We start from the raw sequence: 27,321 nt of genomic DNA, 5'->3' as shown, positions 1-27,321 counted from the left end.
TTTCTACTATCTGACAGCTGACTGCTTTAGAGTTTTACCTCTCCCTCATCCCTCTGTGCTCCACATCTGTACGAGGTAATAAGAAAGCCTGGGTGCTCAGCTTTGGCCCTGGCAAGAGAGTCAGTCACAGTAAGTCCCTAAACTCTCACCTAGCCACCCTCCAACCACCCTCAGTAAAAACACATGCCTGCCGGGGCACCTGGGTGGCTCAGTGGGTTAAGCCCACTGGTTGTGATTCCAGGGTCCTGGGATAGAGCCCTGCATCAGGCTCTCTGCCTGGCGGGGAGACTGCTTTCCCCCACCCCCCGCCTGCCTCTCTGCCTCCTTGTGATCTCCGTCTGTCAAAGACATAAATAAAATCTTTTAAAAAAATAAAAGAGAAATTTAAAAAAAAATACACACCTGTCTCCTTTCCTTGCTCTGTCAAGGCATTCCCACCTGCTTGAGAGGCCTGCCTTGTCCTCCCCAGAAACTTCCATTATGAAAGTAATAAACCCTTTCATATATTCCTAGTAGGTATGTTTTAGTTTCTACTTTTAAACCAAACATTGGGGGTTTCTGCTAAAGCTGGAAATGAAAGCTCACATTACCACATTACCGAAAAAACAAACATACAAATTATGTTCTTTTTTCAACCTTAATTACTTCTTAAAATTGTTTATCATCAAATATATTTAGGAAAGAATGTACAAAATGTTTTGCGGTAGGATTTGCTAATAATATAAACATGCCTGAAGTCATCATCAAGATTCCTAACTGAGGGCAGTAGTGAGAGTCTCATGTTCCCCAACCTGTCTCACCTCTGTCCTGCCCTTTCAATGACCGTTGTCCCCATGCTTTGTTTATCCTTGATACCTTTACCATCTCTTATTTTTCCCTAAGCGGTGTTCTTTCTGTTTTCCTCCTCTAACCTTTGAGCAGTAAGTATCCACGGAATGACGCTGAAAGGTTTTCCAGTGGGTTTTTGCCTCAGTATGTTTCTGACCTGCGAGCACCTGAGGCTTCGGGGCTGGTCTAGGACTGTGGGGTTCAAACCTCCCAGCAAGCTAAGTGGCCCAAGGCTTCGAGATTCTTTCCATACAAATGAGTGCGGTTGGGGGGCGTGGTGGGCAGAAGACTCCCTGATGGCAGATGGTCCAAGATCCAAATGGAACCAGACTCCGCACTACCTACGGTGAGGTCACTTGGGTCCGTGTTTGTGAGGAAGGGTCACGGCTCCGTGAGTGGCCTGGTGGCCTCACGGTTCAGAGCGACGTCCTCGGAGAGACCAGGTTGCAGCCCGCCGCCCAAGCAAGGTCGACTCAAAGACGTGACCTCCGGCCCGCTGTCACTCAGGCGGGCGGGGGCGGGGCCTCGCGAACGGCCCAATCAGGGGAGTCGCTGGAACCGTACGTGCGGGCGACGCGCTGTGGACGGCGGGGACTGGGTGCCGTCGCCGCTGTCCGGCCGAGGCTCGCATCACCTCGCGCTGTCCTGAAAGGCTTGGGGAGCTTCCGCCACATCCTCTGTCGCCGTGAGCTCCGCCGGCCGCGGCAATCGCATGGTGGTCGACCCGGTACCCCAGAAAGTGGGCAATGGTGAGTGTGCGGGGCCGGGAGTCGGGAAAGGCGGGTGGTGGGACCGGCTGGAACCGGCCGCGGCTGGACCTTGCTTCCCCTTGGTGAACTCCGGAGTCTGGGGACCCGAGGCCGCGGATGGCGCGGCACGCAGCCCGGGGCCGGCCCGGCCGCAGGGACCCATGCCATCCTCTCCCGTCCCTGCGTGGCCGCATCTCCCTCAGATCGGGCGATGACCACAGGGAGGGTCATCAGGGGACGGTCATGCCTCGGTCTCCCGGGTTCGTGTGTGGGAGGTGCTGTGGTCTCTGGGGTCCCCTTCCCTCTCTCCCTGGGGGGACCCGGTGTCCCCACATTTTTCCAAACATTTGGGGGTAGGGTCTCAAAGTCACGACCCTGTGCCTCCAGCCTAGCTCTTCATGGGACTGGCAATAAATGCCTCAATTTCCAGATCTTTCCGTGTTTTCTGAAACGCCATCTTTCCTCTCCAGTTCAGAGCAACATTATTAACTATTTGTTCTCCGGGATGCATTTCATATTACGCAGTATTTTATCATTTACCCACAGAGCCATGGATGGCTCTTTTTAAAGATTTATCTTTTTGGCCCATGGATGTTTTACTTAAGAGCCAGGACTAACCACCTGGAATACGTCGCATGAAATCCCTTTGCCTCTCCTCCCAGGGTCTTACCTGGGCATCGACATCCTATGGGAAGTCCTTTGGTTGGCGGTTCCTCCTTGGAGACTTCCCTGAGTGTCGTCTCCTGTCCGTATTGACCCTACGTGAGTTTGTGACTTTATTCAACTTTAAGCCTGCATTTTTCGTTAAGTTAAAATGTTTTTAACCAGTAGATCTCCAAAGTATGAAATTTTACAAAGAGGCAAGAAAGGGGTGAATTTCAGGGGGAAAAAGTTCCATTGTTACATTTATTACAAATTTTGTTTCCTTTTTTTTTCCTTCCCATGAGTGGGTGTGTTAAGGCCCAGAGATTCGTCCTTAGGTGATTTGAAATGCAGTATCAGGACTTAGACTTGCAGTACCTAGAAGGGTGTTCAATTATGATTGTTTCCAAACAGTTTCTTGCCGTGGAAATTGTAATTAACCAACATATTTATATTTTCTAAAGAAGTAGATGTTGGTGTGTTCCTTTTGTTATACTAGAAGAATCCTTAGTTTTCTTTCCTCCCTTACTCATAAGCACCGGGTTTGATTTTGTCCAAACACTAGGCTTATCACTTTTGAGGTATTGGTGGTTCAGAGCAACTTGGTAGGAAGCAGAAGCCTGAGGTCAGTGTTTCTAAGGTAAGGACTCCCCCTTGAGCCTGAGAAGGGAGGTACTTGAAGGCCCAGGCGGTTCTTCCTGGAAGACACCACAGAAGGAACTGAGAGAAGCTAGAGAACCAAGGAAAGCTGGGATGCCTGTGTACATGGGGGATGGGATTACAGGACAGGGCAGTGCTGCTCTTCCTGAGGTGGAAATTGTGGTTTCCTTGTGCCTGTTTCCAGACATAAGCTTGAGCTTTGCGTGCGCAGTGTAGGTGCACTCAGAGTAATTTTGTACATTGAGAAAGTCTGTGAAGGTCAGGAGGTAGGTCTTCTGGACCAAGTGTTTGTGAATTGGGGAGTTCTTTTGAGTTAGATCCTTACACCGAATCTGGCCAGTAGTTTCTTAACTTATGCCAATGGAACCCTGAGAGAGGAATGTTTCCATTATGCCCTAAGAGAGTTGTGTACGTAGCTCCCAGACTTCATTCCTGGGGCTCCAAGTGTTCCTCCCCAAACCTCCTCTCTGATTCTAGAGGTCGTATTCCAACAGGTGCCATTTGGAGCACAAGCTGGGAATATGAATTTTCCTTCTGAACTGTGGAAGCAGGCTGCTTATCTCACCTGATTCAAATATTTGCATTTCTTTCCTTGTATATGTTTGTATATTGCATTTTGTAACCTTTAACTTTAGGTAGCTTCCCTCAGCCATGTGTGATACTGTTTGCTTTGTGAGAGCATGAAATTTTTAGTTATTGGATTTTGAAAATACAGGTCGATTGAAAGATACAATGGAAGTAATGGAAAGAATCCTGGAACCAAACAATGTTTCTTCCCTTTAGGCAAAAGGTTCTCAAGAGGTGAGATGGGGGTATTTGAGGTTCTCGGGTAGGTTTTACATTTTAGGTCAGGTTTTGTGTGTGTGTGTGTAGAGGGAGCTTTGGAAATTTGAATGCTGTAATACTGTTAAAGGTTAAGGCAAATTAATTCCTCTTTTAGGGCGCCTGGGTGGCTCAGTGGGTTAAGCCGCTGCCTTCGGCTCAGGTCATGATCTCAGGGTCCTGGGATCGAGTCCCACGTCGGGCTCTCTGCTCAGCGAGAAGCCTGCTTCCCTCTCTCTCTCTCTCTCTCTCTCTCTCTGCCTTCCTCTCCGTCTACTTGTGATCTCTCTCTGTCAAATAAATAAATAAAATCTTTAAAAAAAAATAATTCCTCTTTTAATTGATACAAGGAAAACTACTCAAAACTTGCATAAATCTTTGATAATTCCCATACATTTCATGTCTGAAGGCCAAATCCCTAGTGCATTATAATATGCTACTTAATCTTAACCCCCCCAGTGAAAGTTGAAAGAAGAAACTATCGTGCCTTTTTTTTCTTTTTCGTGTTTTTTTATTTAATTTAATTTTTTCAGTGTTCTAAGATTCATTGTTTATGCATCATACCCAGTGCTCCATGCAATATGTGCCCTCCTTAATACCCACCACCAGGCTCTCCCAGCCCCCTCCCCCACAAAACCCTCAGTTTGTTTCCCAGAGTCCACAGTCTCTCATGGTTCGTCTCCCCCTCCGATTTCCCCCAACTCCCTTCTCCTCTCCTTCTCCCAGTGTCCTCTGTGTTATTCCTTATGCTCCACAAGTAAGTGAAACCATATGATAATTGACTCTCTCTGCTTGACTTATTTCACTCGGCATAATCTCCTCCAGTCCTGTCCATGTTGATACAAAAGTTGGGTGTTCATCCTTTCTGATGGAGGCATAATACTCCATAGTGTATATGGACCACATCTTCCTTATCCATTCGTCCGTTGAAGGGCATCTTGGTTCTTACTGCAGTTTGGCGACCATGGCCATTGCTGCAATGAACATTGGGTACAGACGGCCCTTCTTTTCACTACATCTGTATCCTTGGGGTAAATACCCAGTAGTGCAATTGCAGGGTCATAGGGAAGCTCTATTTTTAATTTCTTGAGGAATCTCCACACTGTTTTCCAAAGTGGCTGCACCAACTTGCATTCCCACTAACAGTGTAAGAGGGTTCCCCTTTCTCCACATTCTCTCCAACACTTGTTGTTTACTGGCTTGTTGATTTTGGCCATTCTGACTGGTGTGAAGTGGTATCTTATTGTGGTTTTGGTTTGAATCTCCCTGATGGCTAATAATGATGAACATTTTTTTGTGTGTCTATTAGCCATCTGTATGTCTTCATTGGAGAAGTGTCTGTTCATGTCTTCTGCCCATTTTTCGACGTGATTATCTGTTTTTTTGAGTGTTGAGTTTGAGGAGTTCTTTATAGATTCTGGATATCAGCCCTTTGTCTGTAGTGTCATTTGCGAATATCTTCTCCCATTCCGTGGGTTGTCTCTCTGTTTTGTTGACTGTTTCCTTTGCTGTGCAGAAGCTTTTGATCTTGATGAAGTCCCAAAAGTTCATTTTCGCTTTTGTTTCCTTTGCGTTTGGAGACATATCTTGAAAGAAGTTGGTGTGGCTGATGTCAAAGAGGTTACTGCCTATGTTCTACTATAGGATTCTGATATATTCCTGCCTCACGTTGAGATCTTTTATCCATTTTGAGTTTATCATTGCGTATGGTATAAGAGAATGGTCAAGATTCATTCTTCTATACATAGCTATACAATTTTTCCACCAACTGTGGTGCTTTTTATTATGCAAAGAGATTTGAAATTCTTTTTGTTTCTCATGGCTTAAACTTTTATAAATACTCATTTTTTAAAAGATTTTATATATTTATTTGACAGAGAGAGAGGGAACACAAGTAGGGAGAGTGGGAGAGGGAGAAGTAGGCTTCCAGCTGAGCAGGGAGCCTGATGCAGGGCTCGATCCCAGAACCCTGGGATCATGACCTGAGCAGAAGGCAGACGCTCAAGGACTGAGCGACCCCGGCATCCCTATGTTTATTTTTCTTAATATGTATTTATTTTAAAGCAGGAGAGCGTGCGCGCACTTGGGGGGGGCAGAGGGAGAGAGAGAGAGAAAAAAATCTCAAACAGACTCCCTGCTGAGCACAGTGCCCAACACAGGGCTCAGTCCCACAGCCTGGAAATCACGACCTGAGCTGAAATCAAGAACTGGACACAGCTGACTGAGCCCCCCAGGCACCCCATAAGTGTTCATGTTTATTTATTTATTTTTAAAGATTTTATTTGACAGAGATCACAGGTAGGCAGAGAGAGAGAGGGGGAAGCAGGCTCCCCACTGAGCAGAGAGCCCGATGTGGGGCTCGATCCCAGGACCCTGGGATCATGACCTGAGCCGAAGGCAGAGGCTTTAACCCACTGAGCCACCCAGGCGCCCCAAGTGTTCATGTTTAAAGGATGAAATCTTAGAATGGTTTCCTATGTAGAAAAAATTTTTCATTAAATTTTAAAAAGCATAGTAAGGTTATTCAAAAGAAAGGGTATTGAAAAGAAAAACTATGGTTTATATATATTACTGTTTACCTTAAATAATATATGCAAGGGTTAGCAAAAATATGTAAAATATAGTCTAAGGAGACTCAGTGCCAGAACATCCTGGTCCACTCCGGAGCTCTGGCTTCAGCCACCCCCGAAAATGAGTGTTGATCATTTCTTGAGCATCCTGTGTTTCTTTATATGTCTTTATATGACATATAAATGACATAGAATATGTATATATAGTCTTTAGATATATATTTAGATATATTTAAATTTAAATGTATATTATAAATATATAAAATATATTTATAACATACATTATATTTATATTATTTAATATATTATTTAAATATTATACATTATATTTATAATATATTATAGAAATTTAAATATGAGTATATAAAGACTATATATAGTATATATATGTTATATATACTATACACATATATTATCTTTACATGAAGACAAGCTCTTGCAAATGCGCATTTTTCCTAACCACGATTTTCTCCTTGTATGAGCAGTCAGGTTCCATATTTTGGATGTTTGCTCACAGTTTAAGTCTCCTCCCTCCCTCTTTGTCTTCTGCCTCCCACTTGGTCAGGCTGATGAGAAAGTCTAAGTGGTGTCTCCTCTAGAGACGGCAAGAGATTCAGATCACTCAGGCCCCTGCCCCGGGCAAGGATTCTTGCCCCCGCCCCACCCCCCAGCCACAATGAACCCCAGACCAGGCTCTTTTCACTGCTTCCTGAAGCCCAATCACAGCTGCTCGAAGGGCCAGCCCTCCCCTCCCCAGAGACCTTTATTATGTGATTTGTAAACCTCTTCCTACCTTCTTGCTCTGTGTATGTGTGTCCCGGTGCCACACTGACCCCAGTCTCGACGTGGGACCCACATCTCCGCAGGTGACCATAATCACTGGCACCGCCAGCCACATCCAGGCAGGACCGCTAGGCTGTGGGTCCGCTTCTCTTGCTCTGACCTGCTCACCTGCGCGGACGCCTGATGGCGGCATGTTGCGCGGGCGCTCGGGGCTGGGGAGCGCGTGCTCTGACCTGTGCTGCCCCGTGTCGCATGGCTGACCCTCCCACGCCTCAGTTCTGTGTTCAGCCTACCAGACTCGGTGGTTTACACAATCCCCAGGCATGTGGGAGCAGGAGTGTAAGAGCAAAGCCCTCCTTAAAGTGGTCCGGGACGATGTGTTTGCTGATTTATGTCTGTGGTAGGGTGACACTGTGACAGAGCCTGGGTTGGCCCCACATACCTGAAGGTGGAGTGGCAGAGGGGACTCTACCCTGTGCAAGAGGAGGGCCCACGGGGAAGGGGGGGGTCACTCCTGAAATAGCGGTCACTGAGTTAGAGAAAGGAGAGGGCAGGGCAGCCAGAAGCCTGTGGGCTGAGTCCACACCCCTAATCCCAGGGGGGACCCTTCAGTCCCTCTGTGCCACCCCTGCCTCTCCTGCAGCAAAGATCTGGAGCCTCAAGTTTAAGGGACACACTCAGGGTCCCCCTGTGGCATAGCAAAGGCTTTAGTTCAAACTTGATCTGAGTCCAGAGTCCTCAAGCTCAATAAAACAACCAGTGGTCATGCGGGAGGCTCCAGGCCCTGCCAGCGCTGCTCTGAGGCTCCCGGGAGGAAACAGTGTACAAATATCCAGGTAGAGAGCACCCCGCTTCCCTGAAGTATACCCAGTGATGGACGAAAACAAAACCGGAGAGGAAGCCGAAGAAAAAAGTGTTGAAACTGATGCAGAGAAACTGGCTCTGAATACCCAGAGGGGGTCCCACGGGACCAGCCAAGAGGGTCCTTGGTTATGCTTAAGATAGAAAGCAAATGTAAGCCCGCAGGAAGTGAGAGCAGAGTTTATTGAAGATAGAGAGCGGGAGCGCGAGTTCAGATGGAGTGTCTGGGAGACTCAGAAAGGAATAGGAGAGTGAGTCTCGTCTTTCAGGTCTGGAGGTTTTAAAGGGTATTTTTTTTTTTTTTTTAATTTATTTTTGATCTGCTTTCAGCTCATGTCCTGATCTCAGGGTCCTGGGATTGAGCCCCGCATGGAGCTCTCTGCTCAGCAGGGGGCCTGCTTCCCGCCCCTCCCCACCCTTCTCTGCCTGCCTCTCTGCCTACTTGTGATCTCTCTCTCTGTGTCAAATAAATAAGTAAAATCTTTTCTTTTTAATTCTATTTATTCAATGCAGGGCTTCATCCCAGGACCCTGGGATCATGACCTGAGCTGAAGGCAGATGCTGAACCAGCTGAGCCATCCAGGGACCCCTCAGGTCTGGGGTTTTTATTGAGAATGCTGGTTTGATGTACATGTCCTGTCAGGTGTCTGGGAACTGGTCCAATGAGCACGAGTGCTCTGGTGTCCTCCATACTTCACTTGTGCCTTGGAGCCAGGTGTCTTGGCGGCAGGGTATCTGGAGTCAGTGGTCTTTGAAAAGGTGTACGATGACCCCTCCAGGCCACTCCTTGGATGTTATCTGTTGTACTGGAAAACACCAAAGAAATCATTAACTCCCTGATCTCCACAAGGAGGACATACATTAAGGCATGTGTAAGGGGGTGCCTGGGGGACTGAGTCTGTTAAGCCTCTGACTCTTGATGTCATCTCAAACCTGGATCTCAGGGTCCTGAGTTCAGGCCCTGTATTGGAGGCTATTTAAAAAAAAAAAAAAAAAGAGGCTTGGGGCACCTGGGTGGCTCAGTGGGTTAAGCCTCTGCCTTTGGCTCAGGTCATAATCTCAGGGTCCTGGGATCCAGTCCGGCATCAGGCTCTCTGCTCAGTGGGGAGTCTGCTTCCCCCCCCCCTCTGCCTGCCTCTCTGCCTGCTTGTGATCTCTCTCTCTGTCAAATAAATAAAATCATCTTTAAAAAAAAAAAAAAGAGGCTTGTGTAAGGCAGGGGTGCAGGTATTAGCAAGAATAGAAACAGGAAAAGTAGCAAAGGAAAAAAATCCTTTTTTTGTGAGGTCCCTTCAGTTTTCCTGTCTCAAAACCAAGGTCTACAATTTGACCAATTGAAAATTCAACATATATTAAAATAATTTTTGCAACAAAAAAGATAAAAATACACTCCTTCATGCTCTGGGCCTCTACAACACGGGCTCTATAATGCATTAATTTAGGAAACTATGCAGATAGTCAATACTAAGGTTCAGCTTGCAGCTAAAGCTGGGGACCTGACTATACTTAAGCAGGGCGCCCCTGATAAACTTAAGGGAGTTGCTGAATATAATACAGAGAACAAATAAGCGTGTCTCACTTGAACCATGAGAACTGCGCTCTTACCTAAAAATCTCTCATGGTCCTAGCACCCATTTTCTTTCTTTTTTTTTTTTTTTTTTAAAGATTTTATTTATTTATTTGAGAGAGAGAGTGCACAGAGAGAGGGGGAGAAGCAGACTCCCCACTGAACAGAGAGCCCAGTGTAGGGCTCGGCCCCATGACCCTCAGATCATGACCTGAGCCTAAGATAGACACTTAACTGACTAAGCCACCCAGGCACCCCATACCCATTTTCTTTAAATATCCCATACTGAACAGAGAAAGACTGAACCCACTGTGTCTTATCTCCCTCTCCTCCCCTCTCATGCTCTCACTATCTCTGTCTCTCACAAATAAATAAATAAAATCTTAAAAAAAAAAACCTTTAACAAATATTTAAATTTTGGTTTTGGAACTTTTAAATTTTACCAACAAAATGGGACCCCACCGACCTTCCTGCACCACCCCCCAGTTAAATTACTTAATCCGACCAAACATAAATTTTTTTTTTAAGATTTTGTTTCTTTACTGACAGAGAGAGAGAAATCACGAGTAGGCAGAGAGACAGACAGAGGTGGGGCGGGGGGAAAGCAGGCTCCCTGCGGAGCAGAGACTCGATCCCAGGACCCTGGGATCATGACCTGAGCTCTGCTGAAGGCAGAGGCTTAACCCACTGAGCCACCCAGGTGCCCCTGACCAAATGTAAATTAAACAGGGCCTTCAAGGAATCCAAACCATTGATTGAAAACTCCTTTTTTAATGAATAAGAGGCTGTTCCCTCTGGTTCTCCTTTTAACAGCCTTATTCGGCCTAGCGTTTAAATCTGGAAAGAATGAATGACACGTCAGAGTGGATTCCTGCAACCTTGAGGCTGTGTCTGCACCCGATGAATCCCTATTCGCAGTCCCCACCGTAGTGGAAATTCATGACTCTGTCGATTCAGCACCAGATACATTTGCTGCCGTCAGAGACTTGAGCAAGTTGGATTTGTTCGGTGCCCCTTTTAGCCGCCTGTCAAGTGCAGTTAGTTTTTACCTCCCAGATGACATGATGCACCTCTACCTGGTTACCTGCAGGGGGTGTCCAACTGCAGCCTGTGCACTCAGCCTCTGTGAGTGGGATCTGACCTGCACTCACCTTGCTCCAGCATCATGGGTATGACATCACACTAACGACAGCCTTCGCTGAGGATATTTGGGACATAAAAATTTTGATAAAAAGAGTTCATAAAGGGGTGCCTGGGTGGCTCAGATGGTTGGGCATCTACCTTCTGCTCAGGTCACAATCTCCAGTTGCTCGGATTGAGCCCCACGCCAGGCTCTAGCCCCACATTGGGCTCCCAGCTCAGCGGGGAAGCCTGCTTCTCCCTCTCCCCATGCTTGTGCTCTCTCTGTCTCTCTATCAAATGAATAAGTTTTTAAAAATTTTCTTCTTAAGGGGCGCCTGGGTGGCTCAGTGGGTTGAAGCCTCTGCCTTCAGCTCGGGTCATGGTCCTGGGGTCCTGGGATCAAGCCCCGCATTGGGCTCTCTGCTCGGTGGGGAGCCTGCTTCCCCATCTCTCTCTGCCTGCTTCTCTGCCTACTTGTGATATCTCTCTCTCTCTCTGTCAAATAAATAAATCTTTAAAAAATATTTTTTCTTTTTAAAAAAAGAGCTCCTAAAAAGGGGCTAGCCCATTGCCATATGTATGATGCAATGCCCTGGCACCTTGTTTAAATTCTTTTTTTTAAGATTTTATTTATTTGACAGACAGAGATCACAAGTCAGACACTTAACCGACTGAGCCATGCAGGTGCCTGGGTGGCTCAGTGGGTTAAGCCCACTCCCTTTGCTCCTCCCCTTGTGCTCTGTCTCTCAAAGAAATAAAATCTTTTTTTAAAAATCTTAAAAATTATATGGTAATCTGGAGCCTGTTCCCTGCTTGACACCGTGAAGTAACTGCTGTCCCTCTCAGCAGCCACCACACTGGCTAGATTCCTTTGGTGTTGTGGCCGCAACATACTCTTTGCTTAAAATTCTACTTGAGCCCATTGCTGCTCTCACTTGTAAAACGGTCCCATGACAACGCGGACGGCTCTGGGCTCTGGTCCAGTTGCCGCACAGCAGGCACACCTGTGAGTGCCCCCAACACTGTTTCACAACAGAGGCCTCAGTGACCTCTCCTCAGGCCTCCTGGGGTTGCCCGCGATGGCCTTTCCTTGTCCATGGGCTTCTGAGGCAAGAAGTGGCCCCAGGCCCCAGACTGTGCCCGTCCGTCATCCGTCCGTCACCTTAGCACTGACCAGCAATGACTTCAGCTACGTTTGTAGACTCTTGGGTGATTGTGAAGAGATGCTCCTTCGTGGTAAAAAGTCAGAGACCTCTCCAACATACAAACCAAGGTAACATTTGTCTCCACGTGTGCTGAGGTCCCAGTGTGAGTCCTTGCCTGGACACGCCTTACCACACCAGAGTTCTAGACGCTACCGAGAGCGACGAAGGCACTCAAGGCACTCATGTCGCTTCTCCGAACAAACAGTGGTGGGCTGTCCGGAAGGGCATTTAGTGGAAATTTCTGTTCTCCCATGTCTTTGGGTTTAGGCCTCAGAGGGTGCCATATAGGTCACTGAAATAAATTCAGATCAGTTGAATGAACGATGGCCTCTCTCAGTCGTCAGTCATCAGGGATGAATGTGAACGCCTCTGTCTTCTCCCCCCGCCCCCCCAGACGGACTTCTCTACAGCAGTTTTAGGTTTGTAGAAAACTTAATCAGAAAGTACGGAGAGGGGGCGCCTGGGTGGCTCCGTCGGTTATGCATCTGCCTTCGGCTCAGGTCATGGTCCCAGGGTCACAGGATGGAGCCCTGCATGGGACTCCCTGCCTGGTGGGGAGCCTGCTTCTCCCTCTTCCTCTGCCTGCCTCTCCCCATTTGTGTGCTCAGGTACGCGCATGTTCTCTCTCTCTCTCAAATGAGTAAATAAAATCTTAAAAAAAAAAAAGGGACAAAGAATTCCCACATAACCCTCTTGCCTTCATATAGTTTGCCCTATTTTTTATATTTCGCGTCGCTGTGGTATAGTTGTTATATCTGTGAGCCAGTACTGATGCGGTAAAGTCCTCGGTTTACAGTAGCCAGTCTCTGGGCTCTGACAGCATCAAATGATGTGTATCAGTCATTTCTGGACCATGTAGTCTACTTTCCCTTCCCGAAGCACCCCCTGCCATCCATTCAGTCATTCCTCCTTCCCACCCCCCAGATCCCTGGCAACTGTAGCTTATTAACTGTCTCCGGTTTGGGGCTTTCCAGAACTATGCTTGGAACCATACAGTGGGTGGCCTTGCCATGGTCTCTGCTTTCACCTCGCAGTAGGATTTTGAGGTTATCCCACGTCTTTCTGGCTTGATACCTCCTTTCCTGTTACTACTGAATAATATTTCATTATATGGAGGTGCCAGTGATTACTTTTCCATTCACCTGTTGGAGGATACTTTAGTTACATGTAAGTCTTGGCAATCCCTAATAAAGCTCTTATAAACACTCATGTGCAGGTTTCTTTATGAAGTACTTTTATGAGTTTATAACTCATTTGGGGTAATAGGAAGGATGGTGACTGCTGGATAGTAAGGTTAAAAAAATAGGTGGTTTTTTAAGGAACTGCCCACCTCGGGCGCCTGGGTGGCTCAGTGGGTTAAAGCCTCTGCCTTCGGCTCAGGTCATGAACTCAGGGTCCTGGGATCGAGTCCCACATCGGGCTCTCTGCTCAATAGGAAGCCTGCTTCCCCCTCTCTCTCTGCCTGCCTATCTGCCTACTTGTCATCTCTCTCTGTCAAATAAATAAATAAAATTTAAAAAAAAGAAAAACTGCCCACCTCCCAAAACAGGCATATATTTTCCATTCCCATCGGCCATGAATGAAGGTTCCTGTTGCCCCACATCTTCACTATTATTTGGTTTTTTTTTTTTTCAGTGTCTTGAATTTTTGCTGTTGTAATAAATGTCAGGTTGTATATCATTCTCTCATTCACAATTTCTAATGACATGGTGTTGAGCATTGTTTTATATGCTTAATTACCATCTATGTGTCTTTGGTGAAGGGTGTGTTCACATCTTTCTCCCATTTTTTTTTAAGATTTTATTTATTTAGGGGCGCCTGGGTGGCTCAGTGGGTTAAAGCCTCTGCCTTCGGCTCAGGTCATGATCCCAGGGTCCTGGGATCGAGCCCCACATCAGGCTCTCTGCTCCGCGGGGAGCCTGCTTCCTCTTCTCTCTCTCTCTCTGCCTGCCTCTCTGTCTACTTGTGATCTCTGTCTGTCAAATAAATAAATAAAGTCTTTTAAAAAAATTCTTTAAAAAAAAAGATTTTATTTATTTATTTGACAGAGATCACAAGTAGGCACCCCATCTTTCTCCCATTTTTTAATTGTGTTGCTTGTCATACTGTTCTTGTCTTAAGAGTTCTTTGGACATTTTGGATACTAGCCCTTTATCAGAGAAGTGTTTTGTGAAGATTTTCTCCCAGTCTGTAGCTTCTGTTTTCCATCTCTTAATTTTCACAGATCGGGTTTTCATTTTAATGAAGCCAAACTCAACTATCTTTTTTTTCCTTTCATGGATCTTGATTTTGGTGTTCTATCTGAGAAATAATTACCAAACCCCAGGTCATCTAAATTTTCTCGTATGTTATCTTACGGGAATTTTTTATATATCTCTGAGTCCATTTTGAGTTAACTTTTACGAAAGCTGTAAGCTCTGTATCTATAGATTTTTTTTTCATGTGGATTCTGTTTTTCCTGGCACTTTTTGTTGAAAAGACTGTCTTCTATATTGAATGGCCTTTGTCTTTTGTCATAGATCAGTTGACTATATTTGTTTAGATCTATAGGAAGGCACAATTTGTCCTTTTCTATATTAACCTTTTTTTTTTAAAGATTTTATTTATTTATTTGACAGAGAGAGATCACAAGTAGATGGAGAGGCAGGCACAGAGAGAGAGAGGAGAGAACCCGATGCGGGACTCGATCCCAGGATCCTGAAATCATGACCTGAGCCGAAGGCAGCGGCTTAACCCACTGAGCCACCCAGGCGCCCTATATTAACCTTTTTTAAAAAAATTTTTTATTTATTCTTTTGAGAGAGCGAGCGAGCATGAGAGTAGAGAGGTCAGAGGGAGAGCAGACTCCCCGCAGAGCAGGGAGCCCGATACAGGGCTCGATCCTGGGACTCCAGGATCACAACTGAGCCGAAGGCAGTCACTTAACCAACTGAGCCACCCAAGTGCCCTGCTATATTAACCTTTTATCCCTTCAGTCTTACTCTACTCTCTTCTAGTTCAAAGGACTTTCCTTGTTGTTGTGAATTATTTGACATTTGCTCCTTAGTCATTTTTTTTTTTAGATTTTTTTTTTTATTCATTTGACAGATAGAGATCACAAGCAGGTAGAGAGACAGGCAGAGAGAGAGGAGGAAGCAGGCTCCCCGCCGAGCAGAGAGCCCGATGCGGGGCTCAATCCCAGGACCCTGGGATCATGACCTGAGCCGAAGGCAGAGGCTTTAACCCACTGAGCCACCCAGGCGCCCCTCCTTAGTCATTTTTATATGTGTCAAAGACAGTTTTTATTTTTTACTTCCCATTCTGTATTTTTTTTTTTAAAGATTTTCTTTATTTGACAGAGATCACAAGTAGGCAGAGAGGCAGGCAGAGAGAGAGGAGGAAGCAGGCTCCTCGAGGAGCAGAGAGCCCAATGCAGGGCTTGATCCCAGGACCCTGGGATCATGACCTGAGCCGAAAGCAGAGGCTTTAACCCACTGAGCCACCCAGGCGCCCCTGTATGCCTTTTATTTCTTTTTCTTGTCTCCTTATATTAGCTTTGACTTCTAGAGATCGTGGCAGCTTCCAGAGGTTGAGGTTGAGGTCCTCCGAGACCACACGCACACACCCAGGCTGTTACCCGTGCTTCTGATCTACAGATTAGAATCTCCGTCAACCCCCTCCAACTCAGGAGGGCTGGCACAAGTCCAGGTTGTGACCTATTCTGACTGGTGATAAATCAGAGCTTCCCACAAGCTCCTCCTTGGCTCTGTTTTGATGAATACTAATTTGCTAGAGGGGCTCACAGAACTCAGTGAAACATTGTACTTACTAGATTGCCACTTACTATAAAAAGTTACAACTAGGAATGGCCAGATGGAGGGGGATAAGGTGTGGTATAGGGAAAGGGCTCAGACCTTCCATGTTGCCTGGATGCACCACTGTCCCGTCACCTTCATGTGCTCTCCAGCTCCATCCTGTTAGGTTTCTGTGGAGACTGCATTACATAGGCTTGATTGGTTAAATCACTGGCCTTTGGCCACTGATTCAGTTCCAGCCCCTGGGCCCCCTGGAGGTCGGGGGTGGGGGGGGACTGAAAGTTACATCACGTCAAGTGGTGGGTTCCATTGGCAACCCATCCCCTTCCTTAGGTGCTTTCCCAAAATCCCTGCACTAACATAGTACCAGCCCTTTCATCACTTCCAGCCCTTAGCAAACTCCAAGGTTTGGGGTAGATTTTGAGGCCGAGAACTGTGGAATAAGACCAAATATGTATGCAAAATACATTTGGTCATTCAGACAACCAGATTGCACTATTGCAGTCTTTGTGAATTTTCCATGTGAACTTGAAAAGAATATATATTCTCTTTGATGACGTATCCCACAGTTTTCAACTAAATCCAGTGATGGCGCTGCCCAGTTAAACTGCGACTTCTCTGATATTCTTCCTGCTGATCTGATTACTAATAGAGGGTCTTGACGTATTCAACTCTAATAGTGGATTCATCTGTTTCTCCTTGCCGTTCTGTCCATGGGAAACTCATGTATGTTGCCATGTTATTATTCACATAAGCAGCATGGGATGCTGTGTCTCCTTGGAGACTTTTTTTTTTTTTTTAAGAGAGAGCCTGAGTTAGAGGGAGTTGGGGGGATGGGCAGAGGGAGAGAGAGAGAGAATCCCAAGCAGGCTTCACGCCCAGCACGGAGTCGGATGCGGGCCTCAGTCTCACAACCCTGAGACCATGACCTGAGCTGAAATCAAAAGTTGGACGATTAACCAGCTGAGCCACATGGGGTAGATACAAGGAAGACATTTGGTCTTGAGCACGCTTCCTGGCAAAGATCCCTGAAGCCCTCAGAATCCCGAGCGATAAGGGTGAGAGAGTGTGTTTTGTTCTAATGAGGCATTTCTTGGTGGACTCCTACATAGCTTCAGGATGGGGATTGGACACCAGAAACGCCAGGCCTCGATGGGAAGTTTAGAACTTTCAGTCCCAGTTCCCAGCCTCTGGAGAGGGAAGAGTGGTTAGAGATTGAGTTAATCACCAAAGGCCATGAGTTAATCACTCCTGCCTACATAATGAAACTTCTATCAAAACCCTTAAAGATGGGACTTCAAGGGGTGCCTGGGTGGCTCAGTTGGTTAAGCAACTGCCTTCAGCCTAGTTCATGATCCTGGAGTCCTGCGATCGAGTCCCGCATTAGACTCCCTGCTCAGCAGAGAATCTGCTTCACCCTCTGACCCTCCCCTTCTCATGCTCTCTCTCACGCTCTCATTCTCTCTCTCGCAAATAAATAAATAAAATCTTAAAAAAAAAAAAAAAAAAAGATGGGACTTCGAGAACTTCCAGGTTGGTGAACCCATGAAGGTGCTGGAGGCAGGGGGAGGTGGGGACAGCTTGTGGGGAGAGAACGTGGAAGCTCCAAATGATCCTGCCCCCCTCACCCCTGCTCCCATTCTTTTCCCTATGTATCTCTTCCATTGGGCTGTTCCTAAGTTGTTATCTCTTGTCATAAACCAATAATTGTAAGTCAGGTGCTCTTTTTTTTTTTTTAAGATTTTTTTTATTTGACAGAGAGATCACAAGTAGGTAGGCAGAGAGAGGGGGGAAGCAGGCTCCCTGTGGAACAGAGGACCTGTTGTGGGGTTCAATCCCAGGACCCTGAGATCATGACCTGAGCTGAAAGCAGAGGCTTAACCCACTGAGCCACCCAGGCACCCCAGTCAGTGCTTTCTTGAGTTCTCAGAATTGTTTTAATAAATTATCAAACCTCAGGGGTTTCAAAGGCATCTGTGGATTTGTAGTCAGCTGGGTGGGAATGTCAGCAGACGAGGCACCCCACTTATGGCTGGCATCTGAAATGGGGCAGTTTTGTTGTAGTGAATGCTTAATCTGTGAATCTGACGCTTAGTGTTAGTACTGAGTTGAACTAATGGCCTCATACTGGGGGAATTAGAGTTGGAGCTGTGGTGTTAGAGGAACCGTCACATACTTCATGTCAGGAAGGAAGAATCCTGTCACTATCACAAGTATTTCTCTGTCCTCCACCTCCTCAGGTCCACCAGGTGCCAAGAAAATCCCAGTCATTCATGCTCTCATAAAATAGATTTTGAGGGGCGCCTTGGTGGCTCAGCCGTTAAGCGTCTGCCTTGGGCTCAGGTCATGGTTCCGGGATCCTGGGATCCAGCCCCGCATCGGGCTCCCTGATCAGTGGGAGGCCTGCTTCTCCCTCTCCCACTCCCCCTTCTTGTGTTCCCTCTCTCACTGTCTTTCTATCAAATAAATAAATCTTTTTTAAAAAGTAGATTTTGAGAGGAAAGGCCTGGTAAAGAACAGAATATTTTGGACATATTTTTAATTGGCTACTTTTTGTCTCTCTGACTTTGGAAGCAGTAGTTTCCTTGTGACCTCAGTTCTCTGATGGATCTAAGAGAGTTGTTGATTTTTAACATGTATGGTTTTTTTTCCTATGAGGACAAGAATACCAGCGTCTAAACTCCTTACATGGCTGACCCAAAACCAGGAGTCTCTGACATTTTTTGATGTTTGTCTGCTGACAGCTTTCAACCTTCATCTCTCCTTTCCTCCATCTCCGTACAAGGGGGCAAGACAGCCTAACTATTCACTGCTTTGGCGCTGGCAAGATATTAGGTTCACTGAAGGCCCTGTCCCTGTACCCGAAGTCTCACTCTAGCCCACTCCCAAACCTCCATAAAAAAAATCCAACCAGGTTCCTTTCCTTGCTTTCTCAAGGCATTTCTCCCCTGGTTGAGAGGCCTGCCCTGCCCTACCTCCACTGGGCACTTGCATTCATTATGGAAGAAATCTTTTCATGCCCTCTTGGCCTGTGTGTGTGGTCAGTCTGATCTGAGTCAGATCTTGGGTGGGCATCTACCTTCCTCTGTGGGTGACTATTAGAGCTACAGAAAAGGTAACCTTGTGTATATAATGCAATGCATTTTACTTACTTATTCTGTTGATAAATCCTTCACATCTTTCCATACCAGTATGTCTCACCCTTTGTTTTTAAGAGCTATGTAACCAATTCTTTAAAAATAAACACTTGTTATCAGTTTTTTTTGCTGCCCAAATCTGTGAACTAGAATTCGGATTTCTATATTACAGAGCCAAGAATAAAAAATAAGAACTTCATACTTCTCCAAACTTAATTCTTTAAATGTTTATCATCAAATGTATTCAGAAAATGATATGTATAATGCTTTATGGGAAAATTTTATAGTAATAACAATATAATAGTAATAATAACATCTTTGTGATCATCATTATTTATATGTGGGCCTTGGACAGGTTTTGTCTCCTGAGGCTCCTGACCTGACTTCTCTCCATCCTGCACCATGAATGACCTCTGACTTGATGTTTTATTCTCCCTAACCTTTGCCATCTTTTTTTTTTCCCCACTAAATGGTATTCTTTTAGTTTTACCTTTAGATATATGAGTATAGGGGCACGTGGGTGGCTCAGATGGTTGGGTGTCTCCTTTGGGCTGGGGTCATGGTCCCAGGGTCCTGCAATCGAGCCCCATATCAGGCTTCCTGCTCGGCAGGGAGCCTGCTTCTCCCTCCCTCTACTATTCCCCCCCCCCCCGCTTGTGCTCTCTCACTCTGTCAAATAAATAAAAATAATAGATAATTAGATAAATAAATAAATAGATATTAATGAAATCACATTCAAAATGTGTTTTGGTTGGTTCTTTGCAATGGTATGTTTCATAAATGCTTGTATCTTGAGACTGCGAGCCATCCAAGTTACTCACCCATTGCTTTGCTTTTGGTATTTGGACTTTTTCAAATTTCATTTTTACTCTCGTTAAAAATACAGCTCCTTTCTTTCTTGTGTCAGACTCCCAAGTGCAAATACACAATAAATTCTCTGGACATTGGAGGAATATTGTAGCTCGTGATCAAACTCAGATTGACAGGAAATGGCAATGGAGCGTGTCAGTTGATGGTTTCCTCCATTCGTGCATGATTTGTGTATTTGCTGACTGGTCATCCACACCTGGCATTATTAAATTGACTAATTTTTATCCTAATCAGTATGAAATGTAATGTGCTTGGCCTTTTTTTTCCCTTATTACTTAGCAGAAAGACTTTCTTTTTTTAAGATTTATTTTTTTAGAGAGAGATGGCACAGGTGGCAGGGGCAGAGAGAGAGAAGGAAAGAGAATCCCAAGCAGACTCTGCACTGAGCGTGGAGCCCTATGTGGGGCTTGATCCCACAACCCCAAGATCACGACCTGAGCCAAAACCAAGAGTCAGATGCTTAGCCAACTGCACTGTGGAGGCATCCCCAGATGGACTTTTTTTTTTCATATATGGTCTTTCATCTTCCTGTTAAATATGTTTTGATTATTTTCTAATTTTTAACTGTTCACTCTTACTCTGCAAACTATTTTTTTAATACAGTTTTTTAAGATTTTATTTATCCATTTGACAGAGAGAGAGAGCACGAGCAGTGGGGAGCAGCAGGCAGAGGGAGAAGCAGGCTTCCCACTGAACAAGGAGCCTAACACAGGGCTTGATCCCAGGACTCTGGGATCGTGACCTGAGCTGAAGGCACACGCCCAGCCAACTGAGCCACCCAGGCGCCCCTAACTCTTTAGTATTGCGCGTTATTACGGATATTTTCTTCTACCTTGTTTTTTAATTTCCTTAGTTTGATTATGAATTGTTCAGTCTCTTGTTTCAGGTCTTACTCTTTCCCTCTTATGAGAAAATTCTCCCTATTTTTGGGTCAATGAAGCATTCATCTATGACTTCTACAAGTGTCCTAGTTTTATCTTTCACATTTAAATCTATAATGAATTGGCTATTTTCCATGGAATAGAAGTGAATACAATGCATTTTTCCAGGTAGATAACAGTTTGTCTTTCTGGGAGCGCCTGGGTGGCTCAGTCAGTTAAGCATTTGCATTCAGCTCAGGCCATGATCCCAGGGTCCTGGGATCGAGCCCCACATTGGGCTCCCTGGTCAGTGGAGAGTCTGCTTCTCCCTCTCCATCTGCTCCTCCCCCTGCTCATTCTCTCTCTCCCTCTCTCTCTCCCCCCCTCACTTTTAAATAAATAAAGAAAATCTTTTAAAAAAATTAAAAGGGTTTCTGATGTCTGCCACTGTACAGATCACAACGCCTGATCTGCCCTTTACCAGCTTCCAGAATTTAATGCTGGCCCATGGAAGAGGCTTTTCCTCTTGGTCTGTTTTTCTCTCTGCTAATACTGTGCTGTCTGGAATGCTATAGTTTAAGAAACTTTGATGTGTATTAGGCAAGCCACCCCTTTGTTCTTTGGAAGACCTTTTTTCCTCATACTAGGTTTGGAGGAATAGTTTTTGTTGACCCCTAAAAAGTCTGTTTTGGGGATTGATGGGATTTTATAGAAAAACATTTTGGGAGAGGAAACATCTTGGGAAATGGAGTTGTTTCTAAGAACATGTACCATATTTTCACTTTTTTCATTCTTTGACGCTCAATAAAAATGTAAATCTTTTTGGGCACCTGGGTGGCTCAGTCGGTTAAGCCTCTGCCGTTGGCTCAGGTCATGGTCCCAGGGTCCTGGGATGGAGACTCACATCAGGCTCCCTGCTCAGTGGGGAGCCTTCTTCTCCCTCTGCTTGTTCTCTCTCTCTTTTGTCAAATAAAATCTTTTTAAAAATTTAAATCTTTTTCTTTTTTTTTTTTTAAGATTTTATTTATTTATTTGACAGAGAGAGATCACAAGTAGACGGAGAGGCAGGCAGAGAGAGAGAGAGAGAGAGGGAAGCAGGCTCCCTGCTGAGCAGAGGGCCCGATGCGGGACTTATCCCAGGACCCTGAGATCATGACCTGAGCTGAAGGCAGCGGCCCAACCCACTGAGCCACCCAGGCGCCCTTAAATCTTTTTCTATTAGGATCATTAAATATCATCCATTTGTTTTGTTTAGTATTTAATTAAATTGGTTTGGCAGGGGAGTGGGGGGAGCGCCTGGCTGGCTCAGTTGGAAGAGCGTGCGCCTCTTGATCCCAGGTCATCAGTCTGAGCCCCACATTGGGTGTCGAGATTACTTAAAAATAAATAAACTTTAAAAATTATAATATAAGGGACGCCTGGGTAGCTCAGTTGGTTGGACGACTGCCTTCGGCTCAGGTCATGATCCCGGAGTCCCGGGATCGAGTTCCGCATTGGGCTCCCAGCTCCACGGGGAGTCTGCTTCTCCCTCTGACCTTCTCCTCACTCATGCTTTCACTGTCTCTCTCTCAAATAAATAAATAAAATCTTTTAAAAAATAATAAAATAATAAAAATTATAAGTAAATTTGTTCTGGAGGAAACCAGATGCAAGCTTCAAGGAGATGTGTTACCTCCTATTGTACTCCGTAGAAAGGGTTCAGTCCCCCAAGCGACATGTTGTGACAGCACATGTAAATGTTATCTTCCCAGGAAGCTTATTTAGAGACTCAGTGCCTGGGTCACACAGGCACCCCCTTCTGTGCATAATGAAAGTTCAGACTCTCAAGAGCAAAAACTAGAGTTTGGGCTGTATCATATTCTTTGCATAAACAGCTTATGGCACACTGAGTCACTCTCAGCAGGTTGCTGGGCTCCCTCCTACCTCTTGGTGGCTGGGATCCACCAACCAAGGACAAATACCATGGGCAGGTGTTCATAAGGATCAGCAATCTCATGCCTGCTAGTAGTGTCCACTCCCTTCTGCACACTGGGTCATAGGACATTCTGTGAGCAAGTGCACGGGTCCATTATAGAAAAAGTCATTAGAGCCCACCCAGGGAGCTCATTTTACTTCGTGGATCTACCAAGAAGTGTGAGTTTCCCCTCTCTTTTCTTAACCAAATGGGTGAACTCTGCCATCCAAATTACTGTGTGGGAGCCATATCCCCATATAGACATCTGTGGGTTAATCATCTTTTTCAGAGACCAGCATTTAGGGGAATGAATTAGCTGCAGGTTATGCAGGCCCAGAGGTGAGGCAGTCATACTCCTGTGCCATACCTGAGGGGACAGAAGTGAGAGAAATGGAAGGGCGGCCTCCAGAGCAGCTGGTTGAAAATCACTGCCTCCTGAAATTGGAGAAGGGAGGTCTTCTGTTCTCTTGGAGGAAAACGCCGCTGAGCCCTGTGTGTGTTTTACAGCAGTGGGCACACTTGCCACCGAAGCACTGTGGCTTTCAAACGAACTTCCTTGTAAATTGCAGCTTTTATCCCATTCCACATGCTCAGCAGGGCCCGGAGTACACCATTAATGGTTCTGGAAAAGCTCTTCTAGCCTCTTAGCCATCCCAGTAGATGTGCGTATAAATGCTAAAAGTTGGTGAGCGGCAGCTCTGAGGCCCATGAATGTAGGGATTTTTGTAGAGTTCTAAGTTATGATGACTTCTTTTTGAGCTGTAGTTTCTGGGTAACTCACTCGCCCATGAAATGGGACAAATAGAAAGGAGTAACTCCGTTTCTGACAAAAATTCTTACAGACAAGTTAAAATTAATACTCTCTGCTAGGTGTGTTCATTCAGCCAGTGGCATCCGACTACTTCTTATGGCCTGGAGCGCTTCAGGACAATATGGCCAGCTGGTGCTGGTTATACAGTGGATCCCCACAGGCCCCCTGGCCTTACATGTCTGGCGATGGACATAGAAGGAAAAGCTCCCCATGTTTCACTGTGTTTTTTACACATTAAAACTTCATGAGGATGTGACCCTGCACTTCGTGGAGTGCTGTGTGATATGGTGGCTAATAAGAAAGGAGCTGAGTTTTTTTCTCACAAGGAATTGGTGGTCTCAAAATGCAAATGTTTCTTTCCTTGTATATCATTTCTCGCATTCTCTGACGTGCCTGGGATGCTACCATCAGAGAGCAATAAGATTTGAACATAGTAAAAAAGTAGAAATAATTTCCGTGTGTTCATGATGTTCCTAAATGTATGAGAAATGATTACATACAGAGCGTGAGAATTCTGATGACCAAGTCATAGAATTTTTTGAGATTACAGAATCATGTGAGCTTCTTACGAATTGACTGTAGATTCCTAGTGCTGTCTCATCCATCCTCCTCTGCACATATGTGGGATGTTTTAGGACCCAGTGGCCTTTGAGGATGTGGCTGTAAACTTTACCCTGGAGGAGTGGGCTCTGCTGGATCCTTCACAGAAGAAGCTCTACAAAGATGTGATGCGGGAAACCTTGAGGAACCTGGCCTCAATAGGTAAGGACGACACCTTACTTTCACCTTGTTATTTAGAGGACAAGTGTTTCTCGCCCATCAGCATTCTTTGATTTGGAATGGGAAAAGGAATACTCCGGTAACTCAGGCATGATCAGAACTCATCAAGGACTTGTAATAATTCTTCTATAATTTATTGTTTTTTTTTTCTGGGTTTTCATTGTAGGGAAAAAATGGAAAGACCATAACACTGAAGATGAGTACAAAAACCAGGGAAGAAAACTAAGGTGAGTAGCACTCACGGTGGAAAGCAGCATCCAAGGGAATCTTTGTATGTTATGAAAATGCAAAAGCAAGCCTAGTTTCAGATGTATTTTCTTCTAGAAAGTTTTCACCAAAAGTGTTTTCTTAAATGTGACACATCTTCAGTGTTTTCAAAAATAGTTCATTTGGAATTATTATCCAGAAACTCCATATGTGACTATCACTGTTTTCATATAATAGTTATGGTTGAGCCCCTCTTGCAGAATATTCATTTTCAAACAATTCAGACAAGACAGAAAAACCTGCCCTTTCCCCTACATGTAAATGATAACAATGTAATTCTGGTATTTACTAATAGATGGGAAATCACAATAATACACTTCTGGTGGTTTTTGGTTTTTGTTTTACAGAAGTCATACGGTAGAGAGGTTCTGCCAAAGTAAAGAAGGTAATCAATGTGGAGGAAACTTCAGTCCTATTCCAAATCTTAATCTGAACAAGAAAACTACTGAAGTAAAACCATGGGAATGCAGCGTGTGTGGAAAAGTCTTTATGCGCCATTCATCCCTTAACAGGCATAAGCGATCTCACACTTCACCGAAACCATACAAGTATCAGGAATATGGAAAAAAGCCTTATAAATGTAAAGAATGTGGAAAAGCGTTCAGTTATCTCCAGCCTTTTCAAAAACATGAAAGGAATCACAGTGTAGAGAAATCTTATAAATGTAAGGAGTGTGGGAAATCCTTTAGATATCGCCAGTCTGTTCGAAAACACGAAAGGACTCACACTGGAGAGAAACCCTATCAGTGTAAACAGTGTGGAAAAGCCTTCAGATATCATCAAACCTTTCAGACACATGAAAGGACTCACACTGGAGAGAAGCCCTATCAGTGTAAGCAGTGTGGGAAAGCCCTCAGTTGCCCCAGTTCCTTTCGAAGTCATGAAAGAACTCACACGGGGGAGAAACCCTATGAATGTAAAAAGTGTGGTAAAGCCTTTAGTTGTCCCAGTTCCCTTCGAAAACATGAAAGAACTCACACTGGAGAGAAACCCTATGACTGTAAGGAATGTGGGAAAGCCTTCATTTCTCTTGGAAGCTTTCAAAGACACATGATAACACATACCGGTGTTGGACCGTACAAATGTAAGGAATGTGGGAAAGCCTTCAGCTGTCCCAGCTCATACCGAATACATGAACGATCTCACACTGGAGAAAAACCCTATGAATGTAAACAATGTGGCAGAGCCTTTAGTTGTTCTAGTTCCTTTCGAACACATGAAAGGACTCACACTGGAGAGAAACCCTATCAGTGTAAAGAATGTGGAAAAGCCTTCCACTGGCTGACCACTTTCCAAGTGCATGTGAGAACTCACACTGGAGAAAAACCCTATATATGTAAGCAGTGTGGGAAAGCCCTCAGTTGTCCCACTTCCTTTCGAAGACATGAAAGGACTCACACTGCAGAGAAACCCTATGAATGTAAACAATGTGGGAAAACCTTCAGCTCTCCTCTAGGTTTGCAAATACATGGAAGAACTCACACTGGAGAGAAACCCTATAAATGTGAGGAATGTGGGAAAGCATTTGTTTCTCTCACAAGTTTTCGAAGACACATGATGACACATACTGGAGATGGACCTTATAAATGTAAGGAATGTGGGAAAGCCTTCAATTGCCCCAGTTCCTTTCGGATACATGAAAGAACTCACACAGGAGAGAAGCCCTATGAATGTAAAATATGTGGCAAAGCCTTCAGTTGTTCAAGTTACGTTCAAGTACATGAAAGAACGCACACTGGAGAGAAGCCCTATGAATGTAAGGAATGTGGGAAAGCTTTTATTTATCGTACAACCTTTCGAGGACACATGAGAGTGCACACTGGAGAGAAACCCTATAAATGTAAAGAATGTGGGAAAGCCTTCAGTAGACCCAGCTCGTTTAGAAGCCATGAAAGAATTCACACTGGAGAGAAACTTCTGGAATGTAAACATTGTGGGAAAGCCTTCAATTGGCCCACATCCTTACATAAACATGTGATGAGAATGCACACTAGATAGGTAAATTATAACTGAAAAATACAGGAGAGTTTTCAGTCTTAACAAATACAAGGTCATGTAAAAACACCACTGGAGAGAAATGCTATAAATGAAAGCAATAGGGGAAGTCTGATACAAATTAATTCAAGTATAATACTCTAAAGAATTCGCTACATGAAAGAAATGCTTCAAAATTAAAAATAATGAATTTCATTCTGAAACTCAGTCTCCGGACTGTGGCTTCCAGTTGTTGCTTTTCAGCTGGACACTGAGTCGAGACAATTCTGTAACCACTGTTTAGGCAATAGTACATACGTAAGCTTAGTAGGTACCGTTTTTCATTGAATCAGGTCATAAAATTTTTGTCTTTCCTTTTTGAAGTCTGTTGGATCAATGGATGAGTTAAAGTGTATTTCTAATATGTAAGGAGGGCTAATTTTTTAAATTTTTTTTAATTGTTCAGTAAGTGAAGGGGCCAAGGAATAATGACATTTTGGTGTTTGTTGAGATTTTCCCTATTGACCTTATGTCACAGATACTGGATATTCCTTATCCATTATAAATAGTCCTCCTTTCTTTTTTTTTTTTTTTTTTTTAAATTTTTTTTAAAGATTTTATTTATTTATTTGACAGAGAGAGATCACAAGTAGACGGAGAGGCAGGCAGAGAGAGAGGGAAGCAGGCTCCCCGCTGAGCAGAGAGCCCGATGCGGGACTCGATCCCAGGACCCTGAGATCATGACCTGAGCCGAAGGCAGCGGCTTAACCCACTGAGCCACCCAGGCGCCCCAATAGTCCTCCTTTCATATGAGAAAAGATTTCCTTCTTTTTCTTTCATCAAAAGAGACTTATTTTCCTGGCTAATAAGTAGTTGGCATACATTTGTAAGTATGCAGAGTTTATCATAGAGTATTATCTCATTAGACTTGCTGTTTACTTATTTTCCTTTTATTCTTTGTCATTTCTCCTGTGGATTTGGATATTACACTTTAAGAGACCTGTGATCAAACAAACAAACAAAAAAACAATGTAGAATTGGAGATGGCTCTCCTGGAATGTGCCA

The 27,321-nt window shown here is 44.8% G+C and overlaps 1 protein-coding gene across 1 annotated transcript; it reads left to right on the top strand.

Annotated features, from left to right (window-relative positions):
• Positions 1-1,279: 1,279 nt before the first annotated feature.
• Positions 1,280-26,249, top strand: LOC125084316 (zinc finger protein 709-like). Its single transcript, XM_047701486.1, is given in 5 exon segments — positions 1,280-1,577; positions 23,871-23,997; positions 24,182-24,242; positions 24,630-26,127; positions 26,130-26,249. Coding segments are annotated over 5 exon segments (1,710 nt in total). The 5' UTR covers positions 1,280-1,574; the 3' UTR covers positions 26,151-26,249.
• Positions 26,250-27,321: the final 1,072 nt, after the last annotated feature.

Source organism: Lutra lutra, chromosome 1 (genome assembly GCF_902655055.1).
Source record: "Lutra lutra chromosome 1, mLutLut1.2, whole genome shotgun sequence".
Classification (NCBI taxonomy): Eukaryota; Metazoa; Chordata; class Mammalia; order Carnivora; family Mustelidae; genus Lutra; species Lutra lutra.
The sequence above is the reverse complement of the archived record's forward strand: the minus strand, read 5'-3'. Positions and strand labels throughout refer to the sequence as shown.